Below are 22,052 nucleotides of genomic sequence, written 5' to 3' on the forward strand. Positions count from 1 at the left end.
GTGGCCTGTCCCCCTGAAAAGCTGACTTACGTCAACCTGTGGGTATCTGAGAACAGATGGTTTCGGGTAGAGAGATGAGCAAGGACAAAGGCTTGAGTGGACCCACAGTGGAGGGAAGAGAGGCCAATACGCAGCTGGAGGAACCTTAGCAAAGGCGAGAGGAGCAGGAATGAGGTCAGAGAGGCTGGGGATGGCAGGCAAGTCCTGGAGGGCCCGACGGCGACTCTACGGATTTTGACCTTTCCTCTGAATGACTTGGACGGCTGCTGGGGAGGATGGCAAAGACATGACTTCTCGCTGCAGTGTTAAGAATGTATTGCACGGACGCAGTGGGGAAGAAGTGCTGGGGGGAATCCAGGAGACAGAGGATGCGGGTACTGAAAAGTACCAGGGTTTTATAGAAATTATAGGCCAAAAAGGCTTTTGCTTTTGTACATCAATAAACTAGATGTGGAATGTACGGAAAACATAGGAGTCAAGGATTTCTTGAAGGTTTTAGACCTCACCAAGTGAAAAAAACACAGCTGCTATTATCTGAGAGGGGAACACTGGGAAAAACAGAACAGTGTCAAATTGAGACACTATCTGAAACTGAGTCGGGATCATGCTAAGTGTCGAACGTCAAGTAAGCATGTGAAGAAGTTGTAAGACTGATAAATCTAGAGTTCAAAGAAGATGCCCAGGCAGGGGATGTGAATCCGGCAGTCATCTGCCCATAGACTGTATTTAGGGTCCAGAGGCTCTGTTTCCTAAGAATATAAAAATTCTGTGTTACTGAAAAGAGAAAATGAGAAGAGCGGTAAGGTCACAGTTCGGGAGCACTCCAATATCTGGAGGACAGAGCATGGCACAGAACTGACAGAGGAGATGCAACTACAGTGGGTAGAAAGGAAGGCAGAGAGCCCAGCAAGGGAGCACTCAAAGAGCAATAATCAACGTGCCAAGTGCTGTGGGCAGACCAAGGTGAGATAAGGAGGCACAGGGAAGACTCACCAATGAAGTCATTGGTGACTCGCATGAGAACAATCTGTGGAGCCAAGAGGGGTGAGGCTTCACCAAAGGGAGTTTGAGAGAGAATAGGGAAATGGAGAAAACAAATACAAACTTATCAAAGGGTTTGTTACGATGCATCAGAGAGAATATGAGGTAGTAGCTGGAAGTAGGAAGGTTAAGGTAGACTTTCCTCTAAGATGGAGGAAATAACATCAGAGTATAGGACAAAGAGAATGATCCAGTACAGAAGGGTAAGCCTTGCTGATGCCGGAGAGGGAGGGCGTTGCTAGAGCAAAGTGCCGAATGAGCAAGAGAGGATCGGAATGGTTCTAAGGGTATTGGCCTTAGCTTGAAGCGCATCCATTCTAAAAAGCATATAAGTAGAAAGGTTAACAGGAGACATGGTTATGTGAATATGATATGAAATTTAATCCAGTTTTAGTCTTTTGTTTCTGAATTGTCTATTATTAAACAGGTCACAAGAAAGCCATCCAACATTCAATTATGTAAGAGGTCACTTCCCCACTGAATTCTTTAAAAGAGTATTTGAAAGAGCCAAACAATTATCTTTGTATAATAATTTGTGGCTTGATAAAAATATATTTAGGAATACCAGGTACCTGGATCCATTACATTTAATGTGAAAGATATAGAACTTCTAATGGTAAACAAATAAAAACAATTCAGAAAGCATATTTCCAATATATGTTGTAGTAAATGTCATTAGCCTGCCCTGTCTTCCAGTACATTTTTCAATGGTGTGATAGTATTTATTTACCCTGTGTTATTAGAGAGTGAATAGTCACTAGCCTTCAATTTTCACATCAATTGCAGAGAAAAAGATTCCATTTTCTACACCGTCCGGAATTGAAATTGACTTAGCATCTCAGAACTGTCAAAAATTTCTTTTACGAAAAGGTTTGCTTTACAGAGACTATAAAGTAGGTGTCATCCTTGACACTTGCGTTCTATATTCATGCCGCAGGTCTGTGGAAAAGAAGCGTTAAAGAACATCAGAAAAGGTCTTAGAGAGGCCTCGCTGTCATGCTTGGTGCCTCCTCTGGCTTCCTCGCAGTCAGCTGCAGTGCTGTGGATGTCAGAGGGCCTCTATTTAAAACTGCTAACAAGAAAAAAGAAGAATTCTAGAAGAATATGATATCGGCTACCCTAGAACTTGTCTCTGCTAACAGATCCGTCTGACACGTATTTTCCTGTGTTAAAAACAGTAATCTCTGTTCCCATTCAAATTAGAAGCATACATTAAGTCCTTGGGATTTACAAATTTGAAACTTATTCCGAAGAATCCTCCCTGTATGGGTACTCATACAAAGGGGCTGGTCTCTGTCCAGCTAACAAATAGGAAAGCAAGTAAAATTACGCAAACTCTCTCTTTCCGAGTCCTTTGTTTTTCTATTACAAAGTACTGCATCTGTATTTCATAAAGATGGGCAGACTTTTCTGCAGGTGTATTTTAACTGCATTCCCTAAGTCACCAGCAGCTTATACAGAATGTCATTTCATTTTACCAATGTGAAACCGGTCGCATTAATCCGCAGGGCAATTAGGCCTGAGCCATAAAAATCTACGAGCCCCGATATTTCCGACATGAACAAATAAACACTGTTATGGGTGCCTCCTTCCTGCTGTACAGGTGAGGGCTTTTGCCTGGAGGGGCTGGAGGTGAGGCCAGGTTGCAGCTGCTACCACATCTGAGCAGAGTTGTATCCTCACAGGCACACAACCCAACTCTCAACACCCTCTATTAAATGGTTCTCTCTTTCTTCATCACATTTATTTTTAAGTAGGATATAATTCCAACATTCGCAGAGAATAAAGCTAACTAGATGGAGTCTTCTCTGCAAGTATGAAGACGTGAAGAATGGGGAGATTGTCAGGTAAGGCTTCTTATAAGCAGAAACCTTCATTCTAAAGTATGGACAGTCTCGGATCAACCTGCACATTCACAGAGCTATGACTGCATCACTTGGTGAGGCAGACTCTTGCCAGAAACATTTTTATAAAAGGTGTGTGCTCTCAACTCCCTGTGGCCGCAGCAGATCTCAGAATTCCTATTTGCCAGAGTATCTCTAACTTTTCCCCAGGAAGGCCTTGCTGGTTCAGCCGCCCCCAAACACAGGTAAGGAAAGCACAGATATTTTCCTAACCCCTCATTGTTTGTTTAAACCCTGTAACCTTGTGATGAAAAAGTACCTTGTAAACCGGCCAATTTGGTCATCATCTGATGGGTAACAATCCCAACCCACATAACTCACTGCCCTTAGACTGCTGATCTGCCACCTGGCTGTGTCCTCAGCCACCGTGTTGCACAAGAAACCAAACTGGTATGTTACATCATTTCGAAAGCAGATTCCAACATCTGATTGGTGTGTGCTGATGATTTCTGAATACGCCAGCAGCTAGACTATGGTTTTCCGCGATGAAAAGGGGCTAATAAAAATGATAGGAAAAACACTCTCTGCCTTTTCGAGCAGTAATTTAAACCCCCAAGCTCAAAATCAAGATGAAAAAGTTCCAAATTAATTAATATGAAAATTACTAAACCATCAAAACTGCTGATGTCGTAAACAAAATCCGTCAACAGCCACTAAGAATTCATTAAAAGTAAATTTATTGTTTGTTTTAAAAATCGACTGTGCAATATGTGCTTCTCAAAGACCTTTTTGAATCTGGTTTGTTGTTCATCTCTTCTCAGGCTTCAGTTTGGCAAGGCTAGATGAGAAACACGGTATAGACAACACAGTTAGTAAGTATAAGTAAGGGAAGCAACAATCATTCCTGTTTGTTATTCTCCCAAAGCCTAAAGAGTGTAATCCAAACTACAACATTAAGTTTTAAAATCTGATCATGTTCATTGTGCTCAGAAAACTATCATCTTCTAAAAGGGAAAAGAGAGCAGTGTATCTGATTTCAACCAAACAAGGTTTCAAACTAAATTACCTATTTCCTCTCACAGAACTGAATAAAACAATGCTGCAGGGACCCAGGTAATCATTTTAAAGGTAATTGGAGGATTCAATTTTAATGGTAATATTGTAACATTACTTTGGCTTTAGCCTTCCATAGCGATAGGTCCTCAGCTCTCACGTATGGATGAAAGCACAAAATAAATCTGAGGGGTACAGAGTAAGGTCATTTCTAAGAACCTTTAGTTTTAGCGTAGATACAATTCCATAACACTCAAAAGATAACAGTTCTAATCTTTCAGCAAAGCAATATCAAATTGTACTTACTCCACGGCTGAAAAAAGGGCAACACGTAACTTTTAATGCTTTACTGTCTGAGAACATATTGTCCTAATATTGGGTTTTATTATCTTGTTGATTATTTCAATTTGAAGATGGAAACTAAGGCAAAAGCATGTTGCTGAATAATGCCGTGGCTCTCTTTTAAAAATGAACACATTTAAGATATTAAATAATAGATCTCTCTCCTTCTAAAGGACAGATTTGGTTCCTTCCCTCTTTAGTGACTATTTCATAGAATTGTAGAATTCTCAAAAATATCTAAGAATAAATATTCAATTTGAATAGCCAAGCGTCTGAGAATCAAACATAAATAAAGACTCAAAATTTTGGACCTTCCCTCTGCTCTGCACTTTGCACAAAGAATGATTACGCTGACAAGTCATGTTTACCTATTTTAGCAAGCACACTCCGGTTTCTTAGATACAAAGCCATTTTAATTAAGGCAACAGGAGCTCCGTATGTGCAAAAGAAGACGTAGTATATATATATATACATGGAGAATCTTACAAACATGAAACACTCTACATTTGTTTTGCAATTTCACATAGATTTGAATTTGCAATTTAAAGCATACATTAAGACAGCTTTTGCACTTCATATACTCCACTTATAAACAGAAGACTGGTTCATATGACTCATAACATTCTTTACTAGCACCGTTTGTCAATAATTAAATCATCTTTGTGACCACCATATGTGAAAACCATGACATCTGTATATCCTGAGAAATATACCTATTCAATGTGCCATGGTTTCCTTTGGCGCCATTTTAAAAATAGGGTCCATATATTTGGCCCTTATCAAAGTTAATCCCAAATCACAGACAATCTATAGGGATAGAAATAGAGTATGTGTGTTTGCGAGACCATGGAGGGGGATGGTGGGAAGGAGAACCTGTGAGCCTGTTTTTGAAGGAAAACATTATTACTTTCTCAAGCAACTAAAGAGAAAAGTTCATATGCCTAGAAAGCTAGACTCCCAGTATCTAATGTCCCTGCCCCTTAGCTTTTTCTTTCTTATCTGAACCAAAAATCAGAAACAAAATCATAACAACACATACACAAATGCACACGCACATCTCTGCTTTGTACTTCAGGCCTACAATGGGCAGCTGCACTTGAAAGTCCTTACAGACTGTTCTAAGAAATGTATACGCACATACACATTTTGCTTAAGCTATTTAAAAGCAACACTGCTAAGGAAATCACATGCCATTTCCTTTAGAGAACAAAAAGAAAGGAAGAGACTAATTTTAAACCCGGACTATATTCCCCTATGTTATTTTAAAAAAGAAAATTTTATGAAAGAATCAACCTGCGAATGTATTAGTCTCAAACAGTCAGATTCAATAAGCATGGAAGGTAGTTACAAAAATGTTTTGAAAAATCTAACAATCCTTTAGGAGTCTTCTTTAATTATCAGAACATAAAATAACTGTATGAAGGAAGGATTAAGAGCCAATAGCCAATCAGACAAAAAGCTTATTTTATGTTTAATAAATTATTCTCATATCATTTTCAAGGAGAAGTGTTTGGCAAGCTTCAACCATTTCCCAAAGGACTGAAGCAATGGTTTACAACCAAATGGAAGACAGCCACGTTCAAGAAAACCAGACATGATACTGAGATGCTGCTTAAGATACCTTTACATTCTTCACTTGGTGGTGTGTTGTTCTCCTAGAAGAAGAAACTGTTTGGCAGAATTCATACATTTCCATGAAATGGCTGATTTTAAACTGGCAGCATGATGTCCTAAAGGTGGGGTTGGGGACAGCTGTTTATGTACCAGCATAAAGTATTTGCCCCGCGACAGTGCATAAGGGGTAGAGAACCTCAAAAGCAGAGATCAGGGTAAAATATGATACAATAATTAGGAAGTGGTGAATTTTGATTACTGCTTTTGATTTTTAGCAAACTTATTTAAATTTTATAATGGCTGTGTTTAACAACTGTTTGGCAAAATTTCTAAACATTGAGCCCTCTCACAAGCCAGTGTGGGTGGTTCTAGCAAACAATGGGTGCTACGTTCCCAGAAAAGTAGGAATATCAGTGATTTTCTTTAATAGCTACTCTTAAATGTTGGGAGAAAGCAAGCTTATTTTTTAGGGGGGAGAAAAACAACTTTAGCCCCTTCACTTAACAGATAAGTTGGTTTCCGAAAATATGCAGGCCTTTGAAATTACAAATGGGTCAACTTCTGAATCACAAAGCTGGCTTTCACTGCAGGTTGCAGGTATAATCTATAGAATTTGATCTAGAGAAAACATCATATAGTATTTTATAGAACTTTTTAGCAAAAAAGGTGGTTGTTGGGTTACAAGTCAGGATCTCTTTGAAACATACATGTCCCCACGGCCCTCACACTCTCCACTCCTCTGGCCCCAAAAGGAAAACATCTACCAGACGGCCTCTCTTATTCTGCAGTTGTAAGTTATGGAAAAAGTAATTTGTAATGAAATAATTTATAACATATTTCATAAAAACAAACTAGAAGTATGCTTATTTGTATTCCACAAGAACAGAACACTAGATCTATCAGATAACTGCTGTCTGATGGAGGAAAACTAACAAGCCATTGGCTTTCAGTGAGACTTCAGGAGGGTACTTGGATGAGACTTCACATCTGTTGAATGTGTAAGTCTCGGGAGGTAACATCCCCTTTCGTATTCTCTCATTTAAAGAAGACAGTAGTGGGGCGCCCGGGTGGCTTAGTCAGTTAAGCGTCCGACTTTCACTCAGGTTATGATCTCGTGGTTCGTGGGTTCGAGCCCCGCATCGGGCTCTGTGCTGACTGCCAGCTCAGAGCCTGGAACCTGTTTCAGAGTCTGTCACTCCCTCTCTCTCTGACCCTCCCCTGCTCACGCTCTCTCTCTCTCTCTCTCTCTCTCTCTCTCCTAGAAATAAATAAAACATTAAAAAAAATTAAAAAAAAAGAAGACAGTAGCATATACTCCTTAAATTTTAATGGATGGGCAATGGCCTTCTGTCTGTGTGTCAGGTAGGGGCCAGCTTCTGAGCTGTCAGTTTGCATAGACAGAAGGAAACGCCTCCTGGCTAACACAGAAACTAAAATACAGTGGTAGTTAGAGCAATTTCATTCCATAAGTGTTCTCGGACATGAAATATAGTGAAGAAAGATGACCTGACTGAAAACACTTTAGGAGTAGTATATAAACAAGAAAAACTCTAATGTAAAACAATGTAAACCCAATGTCCTGAAGCATCGGAGATGGAAATCCCATTGTATTCAGACTAAAGTTTAAGCAGCTAACAGCGCAGGCTTTGTGTTACCTATGTCTATAGTTTACTTCTTCTGGGCACTCGATTTATTCAGACACGTACGGAGCACATCTGTTGTGCTGTGTGGCCTGCAGGCTGTGCCCTGAGTCCTCAACGTTTCAGGCCTGACATATCTTTAACTCCCTGAGTTATTGAGGTCAACCTCAGGATCATAAATCAAGAAATTCCATGAAAATAAAAACTCTTGTTCTCATTTTGCAATTAAAAAAAGTTAAAAGTAAGGGATTCCTAATACAGGGTAACTGCTTTTTGAAGAGTCAAGTGGCTCCGCTGTATGTTTTCAATTTGAAACCATCATCTTGATATGTTTAGGGGCTTAATTTATGGAACAATCAAGCAATCTTTATATTTAACATTAAATGCCTGAATATTATAAATCACCTTAGACGAACGTTTATGGGAGAGTTTCAGTGCAACTTCTGAACAACTTGTCACTTTTACTGTGTAACAATGATTTGTAAAAACCGATATGCTAAGTAATCCCAGAGTATAATTTAGGGGCACAAAAACAACTGTCAGGAAACAGCCAGAGACTACATTTAATGAAATCTTTACAGACTGAAGTAATAAGTATTAAATTAATCAACACAGCTTAATTGAAGCTCTATTTGCAACATTTTTTATTAGACTTGTTATTAATGAACCTTTAAATGCTACCACTAACTGGAGTTCTATGTTAAATTTAAATAATGAACCATTGTTCACACACACAAAAGAACAAACACCGCTTTAATAGCCCTTTGTCTCCATGGGGCTTTTACCCTTCTGCATAGCTAAAATGAAGACTTGTCCTTCCTTCCTCCCAATAGTTATTTACATGGTTGGCAAGATTTCATCTTTAGGGCTGCTAAAACACTCTGAAATAACTAAAGTGAAATCCTGGAGAAATTACAATAGCAAAGACTGAAAATGAGAAAAGATTTGCGGCTGACCTCAGAGATCATGCTTTCAAGTCTGTGCTTCTCGAATTTTGTATTAACCTCACACTCACGTATGTTCTGGGATGATCTGTGTTGGGTTGTTAAAGACTTACCTGAACATGTCTCCCAAGCCCTTCAGCATGCCTTTCTTGGCTTTCATTTTGTCTTTATCCTTGTCTCTATCTTTCTTCTTCTCTTTTCCAGCTTTATCTTTTCTCCTATCCATCTTATCGCCTTTGTCTTGGTTTCCATTCATGTGTCTCTCCAGAGAATGTGAAGGCTGATCGCTGGCTGTGGATACAGACTCTCTCCCTGATCTTGAACTTTCTTCTGTGTCTTCTTCCACTTAGAAGGGAAACAAACACACAAACAAGGATAAGGAATACAGCGAACTAAAAGAACAAGGAGAAGGAGTCTAAACTATATGGGAAGGTTTTGCTTTCCCCCATTTTCTACTTCTGCACAGCCTGGCTATCAACATGGACTACAATGCTTAAGTAATCTCTACACCCGACTCACGGGCTTGAACTCACAACCCCGAGATCCAGAGTCTCATGCCCTTCCAGCTGAGCCATCCAGGTGCCCCTGTGCTATTGACTTGTGAGGAAAATGGGAACAGAACATGTGATGTGGATGATTACCATGCACAGGGTATTCCTATGTGAAGATCATGTGCCAACAGAAAGAGAGAAGCCGCTTCCCGGCCAGACGATGATTCACTTGGGGTAATACCCTCCTTGATACAGAGCATGGATGGCTGCAGGTATTAGTAGGCTCTTGTCACACAGCATAGACCCTATGGGCCTCATGGGTTGTAATTGCAAAATGCAAAGAAAGCAAGCAGTTCCTTAAGCGTTTCCTTTCCTCATAGATACAGATAAGGTAGATCTAACTTGGCCCCTCATTAATTTGTGAAACTATGCCATTCACTAGTCGGCACACCAATTTCATCTTTCTTCAGGCTCCCAAATATGTCCACTTGTGATTTCTGAACAGAGAAGATTGGAGCTTTATAGTTTCTGGAACTTCTCCTTATATTGCCATTAAATAGGTCAACATCATAAGCAAATGCAACTATATCTTCTAATCCTAAATAACCCTGCATGTCTATCTACAGAGGTGGATAAAGCCAGGAAAATATGTAAATCAATAACTTCACACTCCCCTGAAATTTGCAGATACATGATCTACTTAGTGATAAGAATATTCCATTCTTTGAACCAGCACTTAGTAAGCATATGGTCCATGGGAACTTCAATATCCCAAACTTTTTTTTTTTTTTAACTTATTTTAAGAAGGCTCCATGTCCAATGTGGGGCTTGAACTCATGACTCTGATATTAAAGGTCACGTGCTCTATTGAATGAGCCAGCCAGGCATCCTACTACCCCAAACTTTTTGATTTGAAAGAATGACAAGAAACTAAAGTAGGTTTCCACCTACCAAAAGAATTTTAAGAATTTCTATATTAAGTAAGAAACAGTAAATGTACATACTGAACAGTCACTCTCATAAATCTTTTCTGAGATTGGTTGCCTAAGATTTTCTTTCCAACATAATAAGAATTATTGGGGCTTCAGACTGCCCCTTGACTTCTGAGGTCATTTTATTCTCCTACGTCAACAAATAAAATGTGAATCAATGTTTTTGAGCTTCTTCTAACACAGAACCAAATAGAACAGTTAAGCCTCTTCTCAATATTTCACAAAGAACTGACCTCTAAGTCAAGTTAATGTATCTTCAGGTGAAATTCAGTCTAGCTTCTCCACCATCAAGGGACACTTTAGTTAGTAATATATAATATGAAATATAATAAGACCAGTTAAAAAAACTCAGTTATCTTAGTGTTCTGCTATTAAACCATCACAAATCTGAGAAATGACTATCAATAATGGCATGACCCCTGCAAAGTAATACAGGTGTTTGTTTTTTTAAATGTCAGTTACGGGGCGCCTGGGTGGCTTAGTCGGTTAAGTGTCCGACTTTCGCTTAGGTCATGATCTCGCGGTTCGTGGGTTCAGGCCCCGCGTCGGGCTCTGTGCTGACTGCCAGCTCAGAGCCTGGAGCCTGTTTCGGTCTGTGGCTCCCTCTCTCTCTGACCCTCCCCTGCTCACGCTGTCTCTCTCTCTCTCTCCTAGAAATAAAAAAAAAAATTAAATGTCAGTTACTTAGCATAATACCAAAAAAAAAAAGTGTCCAATTCCTTTTGTTAACACATTTGGTTAAAAATATGAGCCAACAGGGGCACTTGGGTGGGTCAGTTGGTTGAATGCTGACTTCGGCTCAGGTCAAAATCTTGCAGTTGGTGAGTTTGAGCCCTGTGCTGGACTCTGTGCTGACAGCTCAGAACCTGGAGCCTGCTTGGGATTCTGTGTCTCCTCTCTCTCTCCCTGCCCCTCCCCTGCTCACATTTTTTCTCTCTCATTCTCTCTCTCTCTCTCAAAAATAAAAATAAACATAAAAAATTTTTAAAAAACTGAGCCAACATATTTCTCATCCCAGCAGGTCATGCCTTAGTACAGCTGAAGAATAAAAACATCACCACATCTAAATCCAGAAGGTACTTTGGAGGTCATTTAGACCAACATCTTCCATTTCTTGCTGTGGAAACAGAAAGGTCTGGGGCCAGCACACTCCCAGTCTCTGTCCCAGAGACTCCTAGTCTCATGTCCCATACAGTTGTACTTCAGCAAGACTTTCATGCATTTCTTTCATCAGTTCTGTTTGTGATTGCTCAATTCCATGCTCCATACAATACATGTCGAGGTCATCTATAACCCACTCACTACACAATCAGCCCAGAAGATAATTCCAGCAGTCAGCACTGTATTTCAGAAACCTATTGTCAATTCTACGTATTCATTTAATGCTATGACTTGTGGTTCATGTTGATGAAATCAATCAAGAACATAGACGAAATGTACACAAACTCTGGGACTGGCTAGCAACCAAAAAACTGACTTTGGAATGGTCTGCCTCCCTCTGCAATGGCTTACCTGAATTGTGAAGCATTCTCCTGATCCAAAGGATATTGGTAGGATTTTTTTTTTAATTTACTTTTCTTCCTCTTGGTTACTTAATATATAAATGGGAATGATAACGATTTGATAAAGGAAGCCAGTTACAACTTCAGATGGGCAATGCTAGTTAAAATCAGTAGCCTTACAAATAAATGCTGAGTTAAGGCTGTAATTTTTTGGTTTACACAGAGCAGGGAAAGAATATCCTGGTCAATTAGCCCATGGACTTGCTGATTATACATAGCCTTTTCAAATGCAACTCACCCAACAGAATATGAATATAGCTTTAGCAGGCTTGAAGCACCTTGTCTGACACCCTTAAACTTGGCTCTAGTCTACCTGACTGCCAAATGCTATTTCAACCCTTTGGGAAACAGATGTGGACCTAACTTTGAGATAATCATCCAAATCATTATAAAACAATTCTCAGAAGTTCTCAGGAACTATAAGATCCAAGTTTATTGGTACATTCAGCAAAGATAAATGGATGCTAGTGAATTTTCTAAAGTTCCCAACATGCAAAACTCCATTTACATATGCTTCCATAACTCTTTGTACCAACTTTTATTGTACTTCTCGTATGACATGATTACACATCTGCCTCCCATTCTCTAAACTTCTTCTAAAATGAGGACTGCCTAGCAGAGAGCAGCTACTCAGAAGTGGTGGTTCAAGTGAAAGATTACCTGAAAACCTGATTCATGACTTTATCCCAACCAAAGTTTTCTCCAATCTCTGGGTATCACTGTTCTTAGAGTTTCGGAACAATGCCTATTTTCCTCTAATCAATCCTGACAAAACTAGCCGCACCCCAACTATAGCAACAACTACTGGTCTTGGTTTAGCTCTAATCAGTTTGTAGTATCTTTCATGTGATTACTGTTAGTGCTATACATATTGTCTAATGGATTTTATAACCCTCTCCAGTATCTGAAACTATAAACAAAAAATGAGCTCAATAAATGTAAATGACTTAGTCTTCCACAGCAACCATTATCATAAATCATGAATGGAAGTATCAGTAGCGGTTCTGCTAGTTTTCTGCCTAATAGTTTTGGCAGAAGTACAAGGGCATATGTCGGCTCTTGGCTCGGTAATAGAATAAAGGCAGTGCCTTCACAACTGACTATATGCTGAAGTCATATTTGTTGCCAATTCTTTTCATATGCACAATAATTTTCTGGTGTATGTAATACAACTTATTTTCTAAATTGGGTGAAACAGAGAAAATTAGTATTAAATTATTTATTAACTTCGGGTTTTGTAACCTCATTTTATAAAATCAAAAATCCTAATTCAGTTTCCTGCCCCAAGCAAGTGGACTGTTTTAAAATGATACTTGCACATTTGAGAATTCTTTATGCTTATTCTGAACATTCTAATTTAGATAATACATTATCACAGAAACTCTTCTGGGGGTGTACTGATTTAACTAATCCCTCTGAATGCCAACTAATTAAAAATATTTAGCAATATGTGGCTTCATATGTACAAACATGAGATGTTCTTTTAGAGTATCATAGTATATATGCTTCGAACTCTAAAATTATTTGATAAAAAATAAGTATTTCTCACTTTGTCTTGTCCCTATGCAGAATTAAAGTGATTATCAAAATAAATAAGTTGGTTAGGCATGTTTAATTTTTAAAAATATGTATATTCAAGGTCACAGATATACTGATTAGGTTATTTTTAAAATTCTGTCAGCCAGTCTTTGTACATTTAATACTACCTTTATAATAAGGTATATAAAATATTTTTATTCCCTTAAACTTAAAAGAAAATACAAAAATATTCATATAAATAATTTTTTAAGTAAAAAAAGTACTGGTAATATATTAGGAGTAAATGGCTTGATCTATTGTTTCTACACTAAATTACAATGCAAGAACTAATTATAAACTTACATTTAGATAATCTATTTTAAATGTTCTGTTTTACATCTTTTTCCTCTTTAATTTTGTTCATCTTTACAGATTATTTGATTTCATTTTGCAGATAGCCTACACAAAGAAAGATGATTATCTTCTTCCAAACAAATAGAAATTTCTATTTTTGACTAACATTTCTGCCTATTTTAACCTGTTCTATCCACTGGTGTACCACGTGGTTACTTATAAAGGTAGATACCGTTAAGTTTCTCCTTTAAGAAGGTATAATGTAAAGCTGCATATTTCTCTTTAATGCAGCATAGTCATTCTGCAATTAAAACACACCTAATTACCATGTTTTCAACAGATGCAAATGCAGCTCAATTAAAATTCTAGTCCATGTTACAAATTAAGCTACTTAGTTCTGCAAAGTATCATGTTAGGACTGGGTCACCAAGAAGTTTGGAAAAGATTGGGCACTTATATGTTAACGATCATGGAGAAAATGACTTTAAGTTTCACTTGAAACACAAAGTTCTGCAGCTCCTACCATAAATAAATACTTCTATCTAGTTATCACAACCATTTTACTGTCAAAAATTCACTCTAAATTACACAGTCATGAGAGTCTTTTCTCCACCACTGAGAAGCAATGCTACTGTTGATACTGTAATGATCTCTGTGGGTTGCTTATCCACAATACATTCCCCCTTTCTCTTTCCTAATAGAACTCTGATCCTGTTCAGGAATGCAATCTAGCTCCAAGCAGTTAACTCAGTATTATACCATCCTATGGGTGCCTGCCACTTGATTTAATGGTCTGGTGTTACTAGTCCGAGGATGGCCCGATCAGCCTGCATAGACATATTCCATACTGGGAAGATGGCTCACTCCCTTCTGCTGTATATGGACAGGAAAGTAAAAGTCTCTGGGCCTTGCAATTATCCTCTGGATAAGCTGAGTTGTGAATAGTGCCGCCAAAAGGGCAGGAAAGATGTTGGATCTTTGCTAATACCACTGAGCTGTGAAATCAACAGTCCCCAAAGCTGCCCAACTCCAGAGCTCAGCAATGAAGACAGTGCATTTCCTCATGGTTAGAGCCGGCCTGTGTTGAATAGTCTACTAAATGCAGCTGAAAGCATCCTCATAGGTACATTGTGTAAATCAAACTTTCGAGCAGCTGCGGAATACTACCTACAGTCTATTTATCAAAAGTGTAAGAGTTAGCAGTTAATGTAGTGCTGCATAGCTCTGACAACTTTCCTAAAATTAAATGATTTGTTCAGACTTGGTACTAGAGATAAATGAATTGCTCAATAGATATAAACAGAGAAACACAAAATGAAAACGATAATATTACTTCTTAATCACCAGTAAACAAGTTCTTTCCTCTGAGGGCACAGCTCAAAGAAGCATCATTAAATATTTGTTGAGTGAATGGCAGAATGATTGAACAAACAGCCAATCTTATGAAAAAGTATCCTTTACTGCTCTCCATTTAAGAAGGACTACCCTAGCTATTAGAAATACCTAATGATAAGATCACATACTTTTAATTTACAATTTATTTTAGAAGAAATTAAATGGAATAATTGTACACAGGATGACTAAGTCTTCAGAATCTATTCTCTTAAAACAAAACTTAAAATAAGACATTAGTAATTGGAAAATTTCACTACAGTCAGCCAATCCACTGACCCCTACCAACTTCTATGGATTAATCTTCGGCAACAAAACAAAAACAAATGTAATAAAAATAAATTGAGGACTCTCAGACTCCCAGGCAGTGCAAAGTCCTACGCAGGATTCAAAACTTTGGGGATATAAATATTATTTTTGTTTCTTATTTAAGATGAATATTTTGACTTTGGAAAGGAAGAAAGATGTGGAAAATGAACAGCTAGTGATACAGATGGTGTCGAATAACAGGATCTGCTTTTCTGGACTCTGACTTTTAACATTAGAAAGATGAGCTCTTGGCAATGGAAAAACTAAGCTTTTTCAGAATGCTTTAAAAAAAAGCTGGCATAAAGCATGAAACATGAAGAATTAAGAAGCTTTTATACTAAAAAGTGGGGTGGGAATAATAACTGGCATGATGAAGAACCAAGAGTACGGCCATGAAAGAAGAAAGAGAAATGAAGGAATCATGTGACACCAGTGTTATCACAGAAGTGCTTTCAGCAACTGGGACAGTTCAAATTCTAAAAGTATATTCATTCCATAAAAAAAAAACAAAACAAACAAACAAACAAACAAAAAAAACCAAACAGCTCCATTTATGTTGGAGTGAGAAAGAAGTAGAAAAGGACAAAAAGAATGAAGATCACTCTTCCAAAGAATTTAAGACTTATTACTAAAAACCATTCTTTGCTTCTACTTTATTTTTAAACTTTAATGCATCTCTCCACGTGAAGCAGGTAAAATGCTCCTGAAGATACTGGTAGAATGTCACCTCCATTATCCTTCCCTTCCCAAGAGAATGCTACAGAATGAGTACAATGAGGGTCATACCCTCAATTTTCTGAACCCTTGCACATTTCCTTTCGGCATCTAATTGATTTTTACATTCAAATGATGGTCCACAATGGATATTGCTTCCTCTCCATGGGGACAATGTACAGTGAAGCTTCAGGCTTTCCTTTCAACAGACCGAATGGTTTGGTCACATAACCGAAATGGTAGCACTCATAATTCTATTGTTGGAACTTCCACTAAAAATTTTACTTTTAATCAAGGAGTGAGCTTTGTGTCAACTGTATGTTTTAATAATATATAGAAAATTATTTATAGTGTTAAGGAAAGAGATTCCAGGTCATATACCAAAAAGAAATACAAAAATAAATAACAACACAACAATGTACAAATGTGATAAAGTAGTGAATGGCTAACAATGCTCTATTTTGCTATTTATTGAGAAATCAAAATGACTGTCCCCCAAAAGCCAGTGTTCTTAATTATCAACCAATCCATACTGGGGAATCCACAATAATTTCTTGACATTAAAAAAATGCTTTACATTGTCTCAGAGACATTCTGTAAAATTAGGGCTTTAGAAAGTCAAGGAAAGGCTAGATTGATTGGGAAATAGTTTCCTGAAGAAGGAAGACAGTCTAATGTATACATTTGAAGGTAGGGGCAAAGTCAGGGGTAGTAGGAAGATACATGTCATGGAGAGTGCATGCTCTAGGCAAGAATGAGCATGGAAGCTTGAAGGACTATGAGAATAAGAATGTGATTGCAGAGCTAACTCAGCAAATCTAGAGACAGCAGGACCAATTAGAAGACCTTAACAATAACTTCAGATATTAAATAATGAGGATTTGGGTTAGACTGAACAGACGGAGTGAAATTAGTAGATTTCATGGGGAAAAATTAAGAAAGCTTGGTAATGGAATGATTACACAGTATGATGATGATTCAAAGCTTCAGAGCCTGCAAGTGCTAATGAGAAAAAATCACATCATCATCATCCATCTTTATGTGTGAGATGCTAAGCATGTAAACGTGGTTTCTTCCTTTTCTCTGGCACTGCCAAGCATCATTACTCACCTGGATTATTTCATTACTGACATATAACTAATTCTCTTGCCACCAACACTGCTACTTCCCATCCCATTTCCAATAACCATCCTCTGTCCTACAACCCCATCAATCCTATTCTTAGTTGAAATTCTTCAAATGTTCTTTAAGGTTCTTAGTATAAAATGCAAATAATTTAAACAAGGTCGTCTGTGAACTGCTTTCCATTTTCATCTTAAATCTCATTCCTCATTATGCTGTCACCTGCATTATATACACTAACTTTAATCCAACTATGGCAATCCAGAAAAGGTCCTCACTCATTATGTTCCATACACTTCCTACACACGCAGGTGAAGCCACTCAAGCAATGGCAGTTATCTCTACCAATACCTCTTCTGGGAAGCCTTTTCCCTACTACCTATCTGCTTTAATCCACGTAGGCTTAGTGGGTAGCCCACCCTTTGGTGCCATGTTAACCTGTGCACTACAATGGCCCTCAACCTCGTTACTTCTTAAGTATCGGTTAGACCACCCTGTGGTCCCCAGGATCTTATAGCCAAAATACCAGATTTTAGGTACCATGACTCATTAACACACACTTAACTACTTTAAAGTAGTTTTAGTGTGAGGGGCTTTCCCATTTGGAAGTTCAACCTTCTAGAAAAATCACAGGACGATGAATCAGGAAATATGCATTCTATGATTCAGTTTCCCAAGTATGCTCTTGGTCAATTATTTAAATACTTTTTCCCTATCAAAAAGTATTTAAAATGAGGATTCTATAATTCAAACACTTCATATGTGACTTTTCATTGTACATCTCACTTAATTTTTACCTACAGAAAGAAATGTGAAGAATACCTTTGGCTACTTCACATGCTTACAGCCATACTCCACTGACAAACCTCTATCCTGAATTTTATGACAGATTTTCTTATCTAATGGGTTTTGCTAAAGATAAAATTAGGCCTATTTTGCATATTTTGCTCAAGTAACCAGTAATGAAAAGTGGCTAGAAGTGTGCAGAATACTGATGGTACAAAATTGGAGATATCAAATACAACATGCTGTTTTAAAACTAATAAGAAAAGAAATTACCCTGGAATCTCTCATATTAGTTGATGTACTACCATAAATTTACTTTCTTCAAATCTCATATGGCTAACCTAAGTTATGTATATTTTAGAGCAATGTCTTTTCTCATCTCTTGATAAGAGTGCTATAAGAAAAGTGGGCAAGCTACTCAAAAGCAATTATATGTTTTCAAACCATGTAGTTTTCACATTTAAAATTATAAACTGCATCTATCTTAAAATCAATAGGCACAATTAATAAAAGTATTTGGTTTCACTGTGTTTCACTTTCTGACCCCAACAAAAAGCTGTTACTGTATTGACAGTAAGACTTAAAATTTGGCAACTTTTTACAGAAAAAAAAAAAAAAATGGAACCTTAAATTTGTCAAAAAGAAAACAAAGCAATGTTATTGCATGTATTTTCTTGGTAGCAACAGAAACTGATTTATTATGGGGGATGCAGAAGCCACTTGCTGAGAGCCAGGCAGGGTATGTAATTTGCATAGAAGAGGGAGCAGATTGTAGATGCCCTGACCTGTCAAGCACAGGTAGGGCCTCGGAGATAATGGGTCCCAGAATACAAAGCTCCATCTTGATCCAGACAGACACACACAACATGGTAAGGCCAGATGGATTAAATGAGAGACAAAAACGCTCGCTTCTGCCATCTCCACAGGAAGAACGTAAGTGTTACAGAAGATGACAGATACCAGATACCACATGGAGGCCGCCCCAGTCTCTTGGCCCCCATTGTTGTGCCCATGCCATGATTTCGATACTGCTGAGAAGAGGCAAGCCTGTTCAGAGCCATGAAATATAGTCACCAGGGAGATGTTCAACCCAACTGACAAGAGCAATCAACCACGCCTATGCCTAAGCATCTTGCTTGTAAAGAGGAAAAGGGCTAATGTGGGGTAGAAAACAGGAGACTGGGGCAGTACTGTAGCTGTCTGTCCTGATCCCGGGCCTTGGCTCACAGTCTTCCTACAGCAACCGTCCCTCCATTCCCACACATCTCAGGTGCACCGACAGAGTAACAAAGGGACACTCTGTCAGGTCAGTGGTCCTCTTCTCAGGGCAACGTTCCATAGGGAAAGGGCATTTTCATTTTCCCCAGTGGCTGTAAGAGTCATACACAGTACAGGGAAGCACCCTCTGCCACAATCCCACGGAGCGCAGACAGTGGCAGATACTAGACTCCCTGGCAACGAGGAACAGCACCCTCAATGGCAACGATGCAGAGGACAACCAGAAACAAGAAGGGGGATCCTGGAAGACACAGGGACAGGATGTACGCGGACCAGGCCATGAGGATCCAGAAGCCAGACTCTGAAAAGGATAGTGTTTAGGAAATCAAAGGAAGAGCTAACTGAGCTGGCCTTTCTCACAGCTGGGGCCACAGAACACCTTTTCATATCCAGTCACATATAAAGGTGTCTAATGATCACCAGCAATAAGACCACCCCTGAGGGTCTTTTTTTAAGACTTTGCTTAGGCATCAAAGGTCTAGTACATGCAGGCTCAGTGTGGAAAACCAACAGGAATGATGCAGTGACACGACCATCCCTCTTACTGCATACTGGAGGTCTCTCCCCTTTCTCTCCACATGACACCATGGTGCTAGTTGAGCAGGAGCTCACTTATTGATGTCGTGACTATTCACTGAGTCCTGTGATTTTTCAGCCCCTGTGCGCGTGGTTACACAGGAATAAAACAGTCATGGGTGTGTTGTCTTTCGTGGACCCTGCAGAAGATGAGAGAGCCTGAGAGGCAGGAGTTATGCAGGTAAGTGAACAGGTACACAGAATCACGGAATGTTACAACTAGAAAGGACCTCAGAAACCATCTAAATCATCTGCACCTGAGCTTTTCAAGGCTTTTCTAAAAAACACTGCAAATAACCCTTTTCTAGTATTAAGATTTACAGAGAATCAGTGTAATACAAGTGACTTTAAAAACCCACAAGAGGGGCGCCTGGGTGGCTTAGTCAGTTAAGCGTCCGACTTTTGCTTAAGTCATGATCTCGCGGTTCGTGGGTTCAAGCCCCGTGTCGGGCTCTGTGCTGACAGCTAGCTCAGAGCCTGGAGCCTGTTTCAGAGTCTGTGACTCCCTCTCTCTCTGATCCTCCCCTGTTCAAACTGTCTCTCTCTCTCTCTCTCTCCTAGAAATAAATTAAAAAAAAACATTAAAAAAAAAGAAATTAAAAACCCACAAGAGTTGAGGCAACAGAGTGGTGACAGAAGGGTGCAGGGTGAAGCTGGTGGCTCTGCAGAGTCGCAGCTGCTCAGCCTGCCCTGACTTCTGGAACCCCCCAAAACCACAGAGACTCCCTCCCTGACCAGGTGTCACGACACACAGTTTGATAATCCATGACCCGGTTGTCCAAATCTTCAGTTTCACAATGAGGAACTCAATGCTCAAGCCTTTTGGGTAGTTTGACCGGAACCGCAAATTCATCAGAAAAATGTGGACAAAGATGCAAATGGCCTGAATTCCAGTTCAGTGCCTGCTGTAGTGCACTGACTGGTCTCAGCAGCTCACACTGCAAAAGTTTGAAATGTACACCAGGTGCTTTTTTTTTCCCCCCCTTGGTATCCAGATTTCAACAGACTGGTCAGGGGGAAAAATTTTTTAATTAGGACTTTTGGAAAACACAGCGCTCTGTGGTTGTAGGTACACACATCACGAGTCTTTCCATCTCCTGTCCAGAACTTCAACTTTGGTTTGCAAAACATAATTTGTCTATTTGCTGAATGAAAAAGTGATAACATAATGTATTTAAATCAGTTATTTCAAAGTATAAAAGGAAACTAAATTTTATATAGGGACAAATTTCAATGTCTATCTACGCTGGAAGGAAACTCTGAAGGCTGTCTCCATTCGAATTAAAAACATGCCCTGTATTGAGATAAATTCCGTCCCCTGATGCATTTGAAATAGGTGTTACATGTGACAAAATTACATTATATGTGAGAAAATTAACCAGAACAAGGAAAAAGTTCAAAAGCATGATATATTGTAGAAGCTTAATAAAAATACTGAAGGGCCAAAGTACTATATCTCTTATTAAGTGTACCCCCAGGACACAATGAGGCACGATGCTACCACAGGAAGGCTGCACAAGTGATACTGGTTAGGATGGAAAGGAACCACGGAGACAGCGGGGGAAAACTCAAAAGGGTTGAAAGCTCGTATGACTCAGGATCTTGGAGCCCAGACTTGGCAGTAAAAATAGGAAATATGTTCTTCATCTGGCAAGAATAGGCTGTATACATTTGAAATCACTGACTGGATGGAGTGAAAAAACTCCATCCAGATTTAGATGAAGAATTAGGTAAAGGGCCAGGAAGCGTGGTGGGGTACAGCCATTCTCTCCCCATTTTGCTTGACGTGTTACATCATGGTCGCAGTATCCATCTTTCCAAACACGCTGTACGTACAATAGGCAAAAACTACCTAATTTTGCTTTAAATCTCCTCAGAATGTGGGGTGCCGAGATGGCTCAGTCAGTTAACCGTCTGACTTTGTCTCAGGTCATGATCTCACAATTTGTGCATTTGAGCCGTATGTTGGGCTCTGTGCTGACAGCTCAGAGCCTAAAGCCTGCTTTGGATTCGGTCTCTCTCTCTCTCTGTCTCTGTCTCTGCCCTTTTCCTGCTTGCACTCTTTCTCTCAAAAATAAATAAGCATTTTAAAAAAATATAAATCTCCTCAGAAAGTTCTTCCCCACCACAATCTTCCTTAGGCATTTGTGGCAGAAGCAGTTCACCCAAAAGTTAAATTGCAGGTAAATTACATTCCACTTAAATTATCTCTGGTCTCTGCTTGAACTTTTGAGAGATGGTATCTTTAACTTTTCTAACAATGGGTAGATGCAAAGAGTCACGTTTGAAGTTAAAGAACAAAAATATAAAGTAGTAATTATGAACAATGTAAGCTAATCAACAGTTTTTACCATTAGGATTCTTAAGTCTTTTCCCTTCTAAGAAAATATACTACTAAAGATTTTTTCCTGATTTTTAAAATGAATGGTTATTTTTATGCCATGAATGTTTAACTATAAAAGATAGCTCCCTGAAACATT

General features: G+C 38.9%; 1 protein-coding gene across 15 annotated transcripts in view; it reads right to left on the bottom strand.

Moving 5' to 3' along the window:
- The window catches only part of PARD3 (par-3 family cell polarity regulator), a 673,368-nt gene that overhangs the window by 195,274 nt on the left and 456,042 nt on the right, over positions 1–22,052 (bottom strand). For 13 of the 15 annotated variants that reach the window (XM_039255313.1, XM_039255311.1, XM_039255312.1 and 10 more), the window contains one exon: positions 8,592–8,823. In XM_039255313.1, coding sequence (XP_039111244.1) covers positions 8,592–8,823 — 232 coding nt within the window. Of the gene's footprint in view, positions 1–3,605; positions 3,724–8,591; positions 8,824–22,052 lie in introns of those variants that run through there. The other 2 variants (XM_039255317.1, XM_039255316.1) reach the window with 1 other exon arrangement.

This window comes from Hyaena hyaena, unplaced genomic scaffold (assembly GCF_003009895.1).
Source record: "Hyaena hyaena isolate Hyena2069 unplaced genomic scaffold, ASM300989v1 scaffold_519, whole genome shotgun sequence".
Lineage (NCBI taxonomy): Eukaryota > Metazoa > Chordata > Mammalia > Carnivora > Hyaenidae > Hyaena > Hyaena hyaena.